General features: G+C 35.8%; 1 protein-coding gene across 1 annotated transcript in view; it reads left to right on the top strand.

Moving 5' to 3' along the window:
- Positions 1–14134, top strand: part of Tomosyn (syntaxin-binding protein tomosyn) — a gene marked incomplete in the record, with an annotated part of 588696 nt that overhangs the window by 420033 nt on the left and 154529 nt on the right. Inside the window, 2 exon segments of the mRNA XM_081728737.1 lie at positions 6999–7074; positions 7481–7635. Coding sequence (XP_081584863.1) covers positions 6999–7074; positions 7481–7635 — 231 coding nt within the window.

The following is a 14134-nucleotide window of genomic DNA, read 5'->3' as shown; positions in this document are numbered from 1 at the left end:
GTTGTAATTGGGCACTTGATTATACTAATAGTATAAAGTAAGGAATGTAATTGAACTGTATTTTGAGGATTCAAAATTAGAATCCATTTGAACCAATAGAAGTAATTCGCAACAATAAAATACCCCTATTAGCATGGGCATTAAGATGCAAATTGTTGAGTGGCGCCACTATTTCTTGGTGACTACGACAAATGACGAACCTACCTCTGTTGTGAAATGTAATTTCATAATTCAGGTCTGCTCATGGTAAGCTGCTTTAAATATACTAATAAAAAAGAATTTTGTTATCGCAGTAATTTCACAAATCGATTCAATTTTCTGTCTTCTTTAGAGACTAGATACAACTTCCTAAAATCTTTATTAAAGGTAATGGTGTGATAATTTAAAGAAATAAAATTTCAGACAGCTAAAAATGCAACAGTTATTACTACATAACAACTCGTACTTCATTCCCCCTTTTTTGGCTTTTTGTATGGATTATACATATGGGTTATCAGTACAAAATAAACACATGTACACCTTGTCTCAAAAAGGTTGAACACATTCTTTACTGCTGTTTCGAGGCAAAAATTTTCTAACTCCAACTTCGGATATCTCGAAAAAAGTAAACCAGGTTCGAACCTCCAAGCCAACCTCTGCAATCGGGAAAAAGTTTGCAGATGTGTGTTTTCTTCTTTTAAATATAATAAGACTTACCAAGTGTTACCAAGTGTAGAAAAAAAGCAACATTGATTGAAATACTTAATGATACAATATTTCGAAACTTTGTATTAATGTCAGCACATGTTTGTTTGTCATTTAGCTCTCCATACATAATGGAACATTTAGATACGTAAACGAATCTTTCCATATGTAAAAGAAGGCTGAAAGTTAAGACTTAGAACAAAAATCTCTCTGAATGCTAAAATAATAGTCAAACGAGAACAAAAACAGCGTTTGCAGTGGATATGAATGTCATAATTATCTAGAGAGCCGCTATACATCGCGAGAAGCATCTTCCGAAGAGTGCTTGTTTTAGCTCAGCGGTAAGCCGTTGGATTTCAAATCGTAAGGTTGTGAGTTCGATTCCCATCTGAGTCAATGCTTTTTTATGAAATTCTATTTTCCGCAATGCATGAAAAATTATATAAAATAATTACATTAAAGTTCATCAGTTGTGTATATATATAACATATAATCATTGCAGAACATAGTGTTTATTATGTTTAAAATATAACACCTGATATAGGTATTCACAGCACGTTGGTATTCTATATGAATGTTAAATAAAAATTAAGAAAATAATATTATAGCAATAAATAGGTTATATAGTGTATTTATTTGCAGCTATTTGTCATACGGAGGTCTCAATTTTCTCATTACAGCAAGTAATTTACGCTTTCTGAAAGGTAAAGAGACTATGCGGGTATAAACAGAAATTATTGTACAAACTCGAATCTTGGTACAGACACAAAACTCACGAACCCCAAAACCAAGTAAACAGGAAATCTACGAACACGAGTCATGTCTAAGAGACTTATTTATACTTAAGAAAGAAGGCAGAATAGGATTTCTTTCCAAAGGATTTCAGTTCAATAATCTGCAATGCTTTTGTATATAAATGTGGTCTCTTTCTCTCCGCCTCTTTTATATGTATTACTTTCTGGGTAATCTATTGAAAGTTGGAGGGGGATATATATATATATATATATATATATATATATATATATATATATATATATATATATATATATATATATATATATATATATATATATATAAAGTAAAAGCGATCGATATTAGTGTCGAATCCATAGTTCTCGTTGTTGCAGATAATAATTACAACTCCGATAGCGATATAGTCCAAATTTAACTCGCATCGTAAAGATTCTTTGTGTATAGCGTAAACGCTTTCGGCGTGGAAGACCCAGGTTCGGCCCCTAGTGAGAGCTCATGTAGTTCGGATTCTACGTTAATTAGTAAGTCTACGTCTCATATAGCCTCACTGCTGAACGGGACGTTAAACTCAATCGATTCAAACCCCATCGTCATGACGGGCGATAAAGGATGAAAAATAAGCTGTCTCAAGTGACAGGTTAGTGTTAAATTCATAGTTTGGGTTCGTCAAACTATTACAATCGCAATGGCATTTAATTTCATGTTTTGGTATGACCGACTATGTCACCTGAATTTTGAATTTACAGGGGCAACATCAAAAGCGTTGCTCACACAGCTCTAAATATTTTAATGTATGTATAAATGTATATTCCAGCGAAACTCCATTTAACATATGTATCAAGCCAGCCTTCGCAATCGAGAAAAAAATTTGTAGATGTATGTTTCGTCTTTTAAATGATATACTACATGTTAAAATCAGAGATAGAGTGGGTCGGTGGGTCAAATGGGTCAAGATTTGTGAGTGGGTCAGTGGATTGTGGGTCAAAAAGACATGATCCACTGCGAAACACCATTCACCGTGACTCACACTGGCCCACTGATCCACCGAGCCATTCTGCTCAGTGCCTTGTAAATAGCATTTTCTGAACACTGGTAAGTTTGTCTACGTTTTACTTCCAAGACCTCCATTTTCTTTTTTCACTTGGTTCTAATGAAAAAAGAATAATTCAGGCTCTTTTGAAAATAAAATGAAATTTTTCAGTTTTACGTTCCACGGTTATGTCGGTTAGGCTAAAGGAGACGGTGATGATAAGTGAATGAAATGGTGGAATGATGAAAGTGGGAGGAAACGGGAGAACCCCGAGAAAACACACGAGCACGGTGTTTGTCCATCACAAAGTCCACACGGCGCGATCTGGGATCGAACCAGGGTCCCCAAGCACCAGAGGTGAACACTCTACCACTGAGCCTCTTCTCTTCAGTACCATTTTAACCAGATGGTGTAGATCAATGAAAATTTGATCCACGACCTATTATCACCCACCACCCAAATGACCCATTGACCCACTCTGACCCACCACCAACTATGAACCACTCTGAACCATTGTGACCAACTCCGACCCACCAAAACCCATCGTCATCAACTCTGACCCATGATCCACGTCCTCCTCCATTGACTAAAGAGGTTACACTTGTAATAATACAAGACTGTGAAATTATCACTTATCGGAGTTTCAATTCCTACTGTCAATTGCTCAAGCACCGCTCTGTTATAATACCGATGAATCTGACCTTTACGATATACAATGGCAAAGTGTTTCTCATCTTCCGAATTAAGATTAATTTAAATTTATCATATTTCTTTGTTGGCTTACAGATACATTTCAGTAGAAAATAGGATGAAATTTGAAAGTCTCAAATCAAGATAAAGTAGACCAACGTAAAAAAGAAACTAATTTTCCATATAATTAAGCATGCCGTACTAATTTTAAAATGCCCATGTAATTAAGCTTGGAATACAAATTTTATGACCACTTTTCTCACAACTTATGGCTTGATTGCCTTATGCTGTGAACGCTCCATATATTAAACACCAGCTTCAGCAATTATTATAATAGAAAGCAGGGGGTATAAAATGCGAAGAACTGTAGTTTTCATTTCTCAATTTGTTTCTGAACTAATATCAATCGTTTTCGGTTATTTTTACAAATCAACCCACTACCAATTTCCAATATATAGAAAATGCTCCCCCCCCCCCCCGCTCAGAAAATTTTTTTAAAATGCCAGGACATGTTCTGTTTATTTTTAATAAAGAGTTATATACTGAATTTCAGCTGTAAGTTAAACGGCTTGTAAGATATTCAATTTTTCGTAAAAATTCGGACCCCTACTCCTCCCCTAAGGATATGTATTAGGGTGTATCGAAAACACGTTATTTTCGAAATCTTGTTACCCTTAGTTGCCATTTTTGGCCAAATGTGGTTAATAAAACAGAAACAAATTAAAATCGATACTCCAGTGTTTTGAGGTGCCGCCATCGGCTTGAAATTAAAAAAAAAGATCAAATCGTAGATTTTTTAAAGACACGAAATGTAATATTATAACTTTACACTATGTTCCATTTCCATAGTACTGTTCTCCAGACAGTCTGAATATACTATAAAAAGATTTCAAGACTCTACTTCATTTTTTTGAATTCTCAGCATCCCTCTAAACTGTGGGGGGAAAGTCAATTAGCTTGTTATATTTGTAAAAGAATTTCGCAAAAATATTTAAACATGTTAGGGATTTTTTTGGGTCAAGTATCAGACACAATGGAGTTCAAGATCAATAAAATGAAAAGTATTCCAGTTTTCATACATTTGGAAAACTTATAATATTTTAAAAGTTGCAGAAAACTCGCTGAGACACAACATTGTAGTTCCTGCAACACAACTCATTTCCAAATAAATTTATTACATTGGAAATAACCGAGAACTCACCACGATGAAGATGGCTGCAGTTCGAGTTCCGTCCTCCGTCCCACTCCTGGACTTATCTTTAATTTTGTAGTTGCAGATTGTATTTATTACAGGTTCTTAAATGATGTCTAATATTTGCTTTTAGTTACCGGTACTCATTTTTAATTTGCATTCTGATTTCTTTGTGAACTGTGGTATCCGCTCTCGAGATTTTGAATTTACCAAAATAAGTCCATGGTGAGCGTCTGCACTCCACACAGAACTAGCTTCTTCTGTCACTAATTTTATCATGCGCTCTACTGATTGAGTGGCAAGGGAAACTTGTTACTTATTCACTTGCAACTGTGGTAATTTTTATGTTATGTTGCAGCTCATCTTTTCTTAGGTGTTGCGTTAGTAGTGGCTCCGTCAAGACAGACTCAGACCAGTTTATCATATTAATGTAGGTTTTTGCGTCTAATTTGAACTCAGGAACATTGAATACTCTCACACTGAGAGATAAGGATAATGTTCTTGTTTTCAAAATTCTTCTCCAACCGAGCCTTCTTATGTTCACATCTGTGTTCAATATCATTGCCCGAAGTAAATTCTCGGGATAACTAAACCATGCATTTCGTATTAACACTGGATCTATGATTGATTTAGTATTTGAATCCGTAGATCTAGAAAATAACGTAAGTTTCCATAAATGTTTAGCTCCTCGTGTGCACGATGCTTCACTTTTAATATAAAACCATACAGAAGCATAAATATTCATTATGTAGTAAACCATAATCGTGAGCTCTTTTGGCTGATTTTCCGTTCCGATGTAAAAGCAAGCGCAAAATTCCACTAGCAGTTGTCACCCACCTCGCCTGATGTAGATTTCCTTGGTCTTCGTTTAAAGTTTGTTCAACTTGTTTTAAATGTTCATTTCCACGTTTTTTGGTTCTTTTATACCGCTTCATAAGCCGCTTTGATTCACTTTTGTCTAATCCTCCTATAATCTTTTCCCTTTCTGTTCTTTGATCAACAAGAAATGACACTTCTAACTTTGGCATTCGTCTTTCTTTTTCACATTTACAGTGAATCAGTGGATCAGCACATTTATACCAAGCAATATCAAGTAAGGTTTCTCTGGCAAATTTGTGAAATTGTACTATTTTAGCGTCACATGTAGGGTTGGATTTTTTTCACTGATTTTAGGAGCTGACGAACTTTTTCGTGATATTGAAGAATTAAGGCAATAATTCGTTGTTGACTTAAATTAGCTTTTCAGATATAGATGACTTCTTCCAAACTTGAAATTTTTAGAAGCAACTATGTAAGTAATGTCTTAGGCTGGCCGATCTTTTCTAGAACCGGAATTATTCTTTGTTTCCCTTTCCTAACAGGAATTGTTTCAGCACACTTTCTATTGTAGGCAGTTGAACACAACTAAACTCCTCTGGAGACCCAATAACATCGTGAATAATGTTTTTTGTGTCCTCTGACTGTAATCGAGTCTTATTCTCCAATTCCATGTTGATACAAGCAAAACAATTGCGCACTCACAAACATATATGGAAAAAACCACAGGCTTGTACACAATAGGATCAAGTAAAAAAACAGTATCATGCGTCAACGCTACCAAACTAGCAAAAGCACAACACTTAAATGTGATATCACCTCAAACTGATTGTTATGTCTGAGCAAGGCAAGTCCATTTGTTTCGATAATTGAGTTGCAGGGAAGGCAGATGCCACACACAAATATTGTAAATTTATCGATTTTCCCCGCAAGTCAAAGAGATCGTGGCACCTCATAAACAGAGCTAACGATTATATTTGTGGGCTTTCGGTATCTATGGCCATGTTAGCCCGTCATTCCTCTGTGATCACACTGCCCGAGAAATGAAAGAGAAAGAAAGGAATAGGCAAGGAAGGAAGCGGCCTGGAACTATTATGTGAGGTTGTATCCCGCCATTTGCCGGACGTGAGTTAGGAAAACCCAGAAGAGTCTGATTAGAATTTTTAATTAAGCATATAAGTTAAAATCGTGCTTAATTAAAAGCTTTAATTATTTACTTTTAATCTGTTTTTTAATTTGGTCACCAACCCTCCCCCCAAACCTGATACCGTATATTTTATGCAATTATTCAAAGAACTTCATTCAAAGAAGACAAGCAATAGCACAGATAGCGACATCTGTTAACCTCAGGCAGGCAAAGTAATAGTGCATGTAGCGACATTTATTGTTGTAAATGCTTCTATTAGAAATGAACGTGATGTATTGAGAGGTTCGCAGTTTTATTATCAAGGAATTCCCATTATGTCCCTTGTATTTCGGCAACCAACATTACAGACCTCTTAAGGTAGGCTACATAACATTCCAGGATAACGTGACAGAAAGAATGACTGACGTCTTTCCCGTTTATAATTAGGAAGATAAAACAGGAAGCTAAATAATTTAATCTGTTTAATAAAGATCTTATTTAAAATGAGTTAATTGCAGTAGAACTATTACTGAAGCTTCAGTGTTAACGTAGAATTATACTAATAGAATACAAACATATCTAGACTATGGTCCGTTTGAAATACTTTCCTCTCCCATCTCAGTAAGGGTTAGCTATACTTACATTTCAAAAACAAACATGAATTATATTTCACGTAACTTGACTATGTATATATTTTTGTTTTATAGCCAAACCAAATAAGGATGGTAAACAAGAGCCTCTCAGAGCTATACAAAAAGTGGAATGGAAGTCTTCAAGGTTAGGGTATGTAAAACAGCATTGCACTCTTACCTAGGTTATTACAAGCCTATTACTGTAATTTATTTCTTATTACTAATGACTTTCGAAACAAGGGTAATCTGATGTAGTTAAGTAATTTGTTATATTCATCACAAAAATTTAATTAATTTAAATTCCATAACAGTATGGACCTATATTAGGTCTAATAATTAAAAATGTAGGAAAAATTTATTTAATACTTTTTTTTTAAATGAAGTTATAAATGTTGAAATGAGTTAATTAGTTTTTGCTCACCCACCTCCTACGTATATATTTATAAATAATTAAATGAATAGGAACCGTATCTGTAATATCCTTGCACTTACATTCATTAAATTTGTAAAATTTTAAAATTGTATTTGTTAATGATGATTTTGTTTCCTATCCATAGGGAACCATATGTGATATTTTCTGGTGGATCAGCGTATGATAAAGCAGGCCGAACTCCCAGTATTACTGTTTTACATGGCAAAGCAACAACGGTGCTGGAAATGGAACACAATGTAGTGGATTTCATCACACTGTGTGAAACCCCATGGACAAGCGGTAAGAAATCCACATATTCTTATGCAAAGATCAAGAGGTAAAGAGATCTAATCCTTGTTTTTGTAAGAGATTACGTTAGTTTATATTGTGAAATTATAGTGACACGAATTTCCTCTCCCTCACCTTTATAAATTTGAGAAACAAAAAATAGAAATATATTATAAATACTTCCTTCTCTTCATACAATCATTTCAGCGTTGTATTGCCTTTTCCTTAAAACCAAAAGTTCTCGCACTATAACCCAACTGTGATGTCTTGTTGAAAAAGAAGACGGTAGTTACAGATTATTTCTCAGTTAAGTGTTGGAAAAGATGTCAATATAATGTTGTACGTATCAGTTTGTAATAAACTTACAAGTTATATAGTTTCAGCGTCTCAGATATCAAACCGTTACGTCTACAGTCTGGCTACAGTATCACTCAAAAATTTTCGAACGCCCTGGATTTGAGTGAGCATCTACTGTGAACCTATTATTTTGGCACGAGAACTTTGCTACTGTGTGTCAGAGGTACTCATGTCTAAATCGCAAAAATTGGTGACAGTTGGATTAGGATTTGAGACACATTGCAAATGATATATCTAATTATAATTCTTAAAATGGACTCACAGAAAGACAATTTGTAGTAGATGTTACGTAGTATAAACAAAAGTGTGGAAAATGAGATATTAATATTTGAAAGATATAGGCAGGGCCGTACTGACCAGGCGGGAAATCGGGAAATTTCCCGGTGGGCCCTAGACGGTGAATTCTTTTAGTGGGCCCTCCGCCTAGTATCGTAAGTAGCGGTATATGTACAAAAAAAGCATTCTTCGCATATGGGAGTAACGGAGCAAAAGACGATAACACGTCGAGTACCGGCAAACAGTTAGCTAATTCCAGATTAGCATTGCTAGCCCATGATGTTGCGAAAGCAGCCTTTCACATTTTTCGTAATTCAATTCTTGAAAGTTTCCTGATTTCCCACTCTGCTTTATAATTTTGCTAACACTAAACTATTCAGCTAAATTGAAGTCTCAAATTATGCCATAACTTAAAATAATAATTTACATTTTACAGCACCGTTGTTTTACATATAGAAGATGTACAGGATCGGATTATGGCCATTAGGGGCTATGTAGCGGGAAAATACAAGGGGCCCATCAAAACCTTTTATCATGGACCCTCTCTCAACATGTTTCAAGGGTCCATGGATTATATAGGAGAGATTCATGTCGTGTTTTAAAACTTTTATGGTGAAAACATTTTCAGTAATTTTTATAATTTTTGGGCCTCTCTTGGTCACGGCGTCCTGGAGCAGAAAATGAGAACTCAACTCAAGTTCTTTTTTCTGAAAAAGAGGAAATATTTATATCTTTAGAGGAAATTCAGAAGCAATCACTATGTTACAGGTAAAGTAGCTTTTTAAATGATGTACCTTAAGACGGGATTACTTTGTATATCAGGGGTAACTTTACACAAAATATGAAAAGAGTAGCACAGTCCTCGGTCGGTAAAACCATGAACTGTAAAGAGAAAGTTTCAATTGTCACCGTAAGATAGAATATCTAACTGTATTTTGGCTATAATTTTGGTGGTTAACAAAAGTTCTAATTACGCGGAGGGCTTGTTGTTGTATAGATATGGAAAGCAGTCATTGTAAAGGCCGACAAAATTTGAAAGATATCTCGTACAAGAATTTCCGTCAAAGGTAAGTCAGTGTCGCAGAATACTACTGTGTGTAATGGAACTTTGAAGCAATAGTTGAAATCGAAGTGTGAAACGTTTTGAAGTCATAAAAAAATAAAATTGAGAGAAAGCGGTTTCAGCCTCTAATCAGGGTTACTTTGCATCTGTCCAAAGTAACCCCTTAGATAGGAAATTATAACCCCTTGGATAGGTATCGGTATCTCGTGCTTTCTAATTTTAGATAAATTTCCTATTTAGGTAGATGCCGGAATGGATTTCTTGTTGGAAAATAAATTACGAACAGTGGCGGATCCAGGAAAATAATTTGAAAGGGGCTTCACTCAGTAGTTTTTTTTTAAGAAATCACTAGACTTTTTTTTGGGGGGGGGGGGTGAGCTTGAAGCTTATACACATAGGAATGACTAACAGGTATTTGAGAAAAAAAATCTTGCAATTTGGATGAGCTTCCACCTGAAAGCCCCAAACCCTGTAAATATTCCACTGATTACGTTTGCGACGATATTCTTGGACATAAGGGCCAACCAAGGCAAATCAGTTCACGAGGATTTTTTTTCTGTTCCTGAGTTGGCATTTTTGTGGGGCATATGCTAAACTATCAGAATGTGATTCCTGTGCCGGTACCAGAAAATACATAATTTTCTTTACGAATATTGATAATTCGTACTAAGTAATGTTACCGGTACCATCATTCTAATATCAATATTTGTAGGCTGAATACAGTTTTGTGTAGGAAGTTAAATGTATAAATACTGAAGGAAAAACATTGCACAGAAATATCATGTTCATATGTTGAACATACTTTTTTTGTATGTTGTGCAAAATATCCTTATCTGTGGAGTAGCTTTGTACCAAAGTTTATATTTCAATAACTATGGTCATATTAAATGTTTAATACTCTTTCAAGAATGTGTTCCTAATATGTCTACTGTAGCTATTATACTGTATGTTTAAACTACAGTGTTCTAAATCATTACGTTTGTAAGTTACATGCGATTTTCTTTAAAATTCCTTAAATCTGGTCAAAGTAACCCCGTCTTACGGTATTTTGAAAGATATGTTAAGGACACCATAAGGGACCATGTACATATGCAAATTTAAGTCAGTTTTCTTTCCGTTCCCCCAAAAATGCTTAAAGTAAAATTAAATTCACACCTTACTTTAGAATGACCAACTTATGTATGGGTTTTCCTAAGGATTATGTGGTTCAGTGTGAAATAAGTCCTTTGTGGGTCCATGGTCCTGGCTTGTGCGAAATAAGTACAATACTATACATTTGCTTTGAGTTGTGCGTACTTCCAGTACGTAGTACGTAAATGTTGGGGGAGGGGGCAGTACATACATATGCATGGGCTCCCTAGAAAGTATATCCCGGGGGGTCCCTGGGTTGCAGTACGGCCCTGGATATAGGCACGCATTGTCAATGGGCGCCTCCAATGTATATAGAGTGTCTCAAAATGAATACTACAAACTTTAGGGTTCCCACATTCTGGAAAATCAGAGAATGTCAGGGAAATGAAAACATGTCAGGGAAATCATGCATTTTGCATAAAATGTCATGGAAAGTCAGGGAACGTAAATGTGCAAGTGTAACATTCTGTTTTCAATCTAACATTGTTTCCTTTCTATCAGTTGCACAGATTGACATGTAAAGAGAACCACAATGATAAAGCATTCCCATGATGACAGTGATGCACTGTTGCTATTTCGTGCTGAAGGAGTGAGATACTGTATGTGGTTGTGTATTTGTGTGTGAGACAGAGAGGCGGATAATTGATCATGTAAAAGCAGAAATCGAAGTATGACTTGACATCTTCGTGGACATCGGTTTTAAGACAGAAAAACTACTGAAGGAACTGAAAACATCAGACAAAGATAAACTAACTTTCAGGCTTGACTGTCGAAACTTTTTGCTGGGACAATCAAGAAGACTGTGGAAAGGAGCCCTTTGAAGTGCAAACTGGTACGTGCACTGTCAGCTTTGGACCCCAGGCTACAAAAGAACAATGCATCCACAACACATCCTACAAACTCTGCATGAGCATAACAGAATATCTGGTTCTGTAGCTGAGAAAGCAAAGTGTCAATTTATGTCTTTCTGTACTGATATTCAGGGGTGTCAGGACTTCAGGAATATGAAAAGAAGGTGGGCAGCTTCAGGTTAAGTGACTTCTTTGCAAAGGTAATGTCCAAGAAACAAGAATATTCTGATTTGTGGAATGTTGCGAAAATTTTTAATTTCATCGGCAATATCTCAGTGGAGGGCGGGTTCTTAGTCAATGAGACACTTATTGTAGAAAACCAAATTGAAGATTCTCTGATAGCATAGAGGCGGGTGCATAATGCAGTTATGTACTATGTAGAATCTGTTCCTGTTGATCGAGGAATGCATCTCTTAATTTGTTCATCTCGGAGACGTTATGGTGAATACCTTAAACAGAAAGGAATCAAAAATGGAGAGGAAAATAAAAATCAAAGGTGAGAAAAGAAAACTAAGTGCTGAAGTTAAGAAATTGGAAGCAAAGAAGAAACAAATGGAATTATGTTACAAACAAGAACAAGACGCTCTCGTAGAACAAATTCAAGAACTGAAAGCAAAACAAAATTCTGTTTAAAAAATGTAAATGTGGGTAGGACTGATAGTAGGCCACGGTGGCTCAATGGTAGAGCGTTCACCTCTGGTTCATGGGGTCCTTGGTACGATCCCAGCTTGCGCCAGGTGAACTTTGTGGTGGACAAACACTGTGTGTGTGGGGTTTTCTCGGGGTTTCCCTTTTCCTACCACTTTCTTCATTTCACCATTTCATTCATTTCTCATCATCACCGTCTCCTTTAGCCTAGCCGGCATAATCGTGGAACATGAAACTTAAAAGAGTTCATTCCTTTTTAGGATATAATAATAAGTCTCAGGGAAAGTTGGCAGTATATTCATGTTATATTGCTTTCTCAAGCAATAAAAAGTCTAATGTGCATTGTCAAGGTATGTGGTACTGTATTATACACATATTATTATATACTTAACATGATAAATTTTGTGTAAATAACAATTACTCATATTAAACATAACAAATAGGTAAATGGTAATTAAATGAGTATGTTGGACGGGTATGGGGATGGAGGAGGCCGTTAAAAAAGTATATGATAGAAATTACCTCATATGTTTCCATTTATATTCAAGAATTTATGTCAGGGAAATCGATCTTCACTTTTTTGTGGGAACCCTGAACTTATTTCCGTCAGTTATTCCAGATTTGATATTTTCAGTTTATTTCAGCCATTTTCTAACTCAAGTACGATAATTTTTTCTTTCTTCTCACACTTAGTGTATAGTGAAATAATACATTATGTTATGTCATTATGTCATTGATATGTGGTACTCATTGGACAACACGCTACAAACAACAGAGATACATCCTAAAATGGAGAATTTTTTCGTGCATCCTCAATTCTGCAGTAAAAACTATTTCAGTGTTGTTCCAGTCTACCAACTGTCTTCAGCTGATAAAATTATTAGATGTAAGTTGATTGTATCTGTACAGGCGCTTAACACCGGCATATACGATGGGTAGGATCTGATAGCATTATCGCAGTTAAGAGTCCATATACATATGCTAATGAGTGTACAATAGTCTAAGGAGTCGAAAATATTGTAACGAATTCGTTGGAATATATGTTGTTAAGTAATATTATATCGGAAAAACTGGAGGTGGGCATAATTGTGAAAAACCACGGAAAACACCCCTGGCTTATGTAGTTATTTTACGTCACTTTTGTGAACTGTAAACTATATATAGTTTTGGTGTGGATCCTCAACAACCATTATCTGTTATCAATTCATCCGTAAGTGCCTTGGTATTGTGTTCGTGTGTTATGTCTGATTTTACAGATTTTCAGAGAGGGCAGATTGTGCGCGCCCGCCTAGTTGGCTCAACTATGACAATAGTCGCACCACATACCCTGCAGATGTCGCTATGTACTTAGTCAGACATGCAGACGTACATGTGAAAGATGAAAGCTTCCCCCGCGAAACATAATAGTAGACAAAAAAAAAAAAAAAAAAAAAAAAATTCATAGGGACAGAAGGCGTTAAAGTGATTTTCACACCAAGAGAGAGGACAATGGCATATACGTGATCCCAGATCTAGTTTGGCACATAGGGGACCCTCGTTTCCACGAAGGCAGTGCTGCGGAAATTCCGTGTATCCATCTTTACTTTATTCATCTTCGTTGGATGAATACACGTGTGATAAACATCGTCAGAAGCCTACAGTCCACACTTGCTTCCTTCTACTGTCAAGCATGGTGCGGTTCTGATATGGAGTGATTAGTCATGTCTTTATATTCTACAAGTCCTATTCTTTACTGCACGTGAATGACAAGATCTATGAGTCAATTTTAAGAGACCATGTCCATTCAATAGTACAAAGGTTGTTTTCCATAACTAATGGAATCTTCCAAAATAGTATGTCTCTAAGTCACACACCTTAATGTTTCCAAGCGTGGTTTGAAGAGTATCAACAGAAAGTAGCATACTTTCATTTGAATTTCACAATTTGAACATGGTTCGGTTATTGTGGTTCATTTTGGAAACCAGAGTAGTGTGGTATCATTTCCCTCCAACATCCATATTTCAAGAATTGGAGCAAGTTTGTCATAAAGAGGGATATAATATCCCATTAAAATGATCCAAGAATTGTATGTCATTTCGAGGCACTACGCACTATTAGGTAGTGTGTTCTCTCTTACTAGGGGTTCACCTTAATTTGCTACCCATTCATTTCTTTATTCGCCATTTTCTGGTATACTTACAGTCAG

Source organism: Thermobia domestica, chromosome 1 (genome assembly GCF_964235325.1).
Source record: "Thermobia domestica chromosome 1, izTheDome1.hap1.1, whole genome shotgun sequence".
NCBI lineage: Eukaryota > Metazoa > Arthropoda > Insecta > Zygentoma > Lepismatidae > Thermobia > Thermobia domestica.
This window is presented reverse-complemented; position numbering and strand designations above follow the sequence as displayed.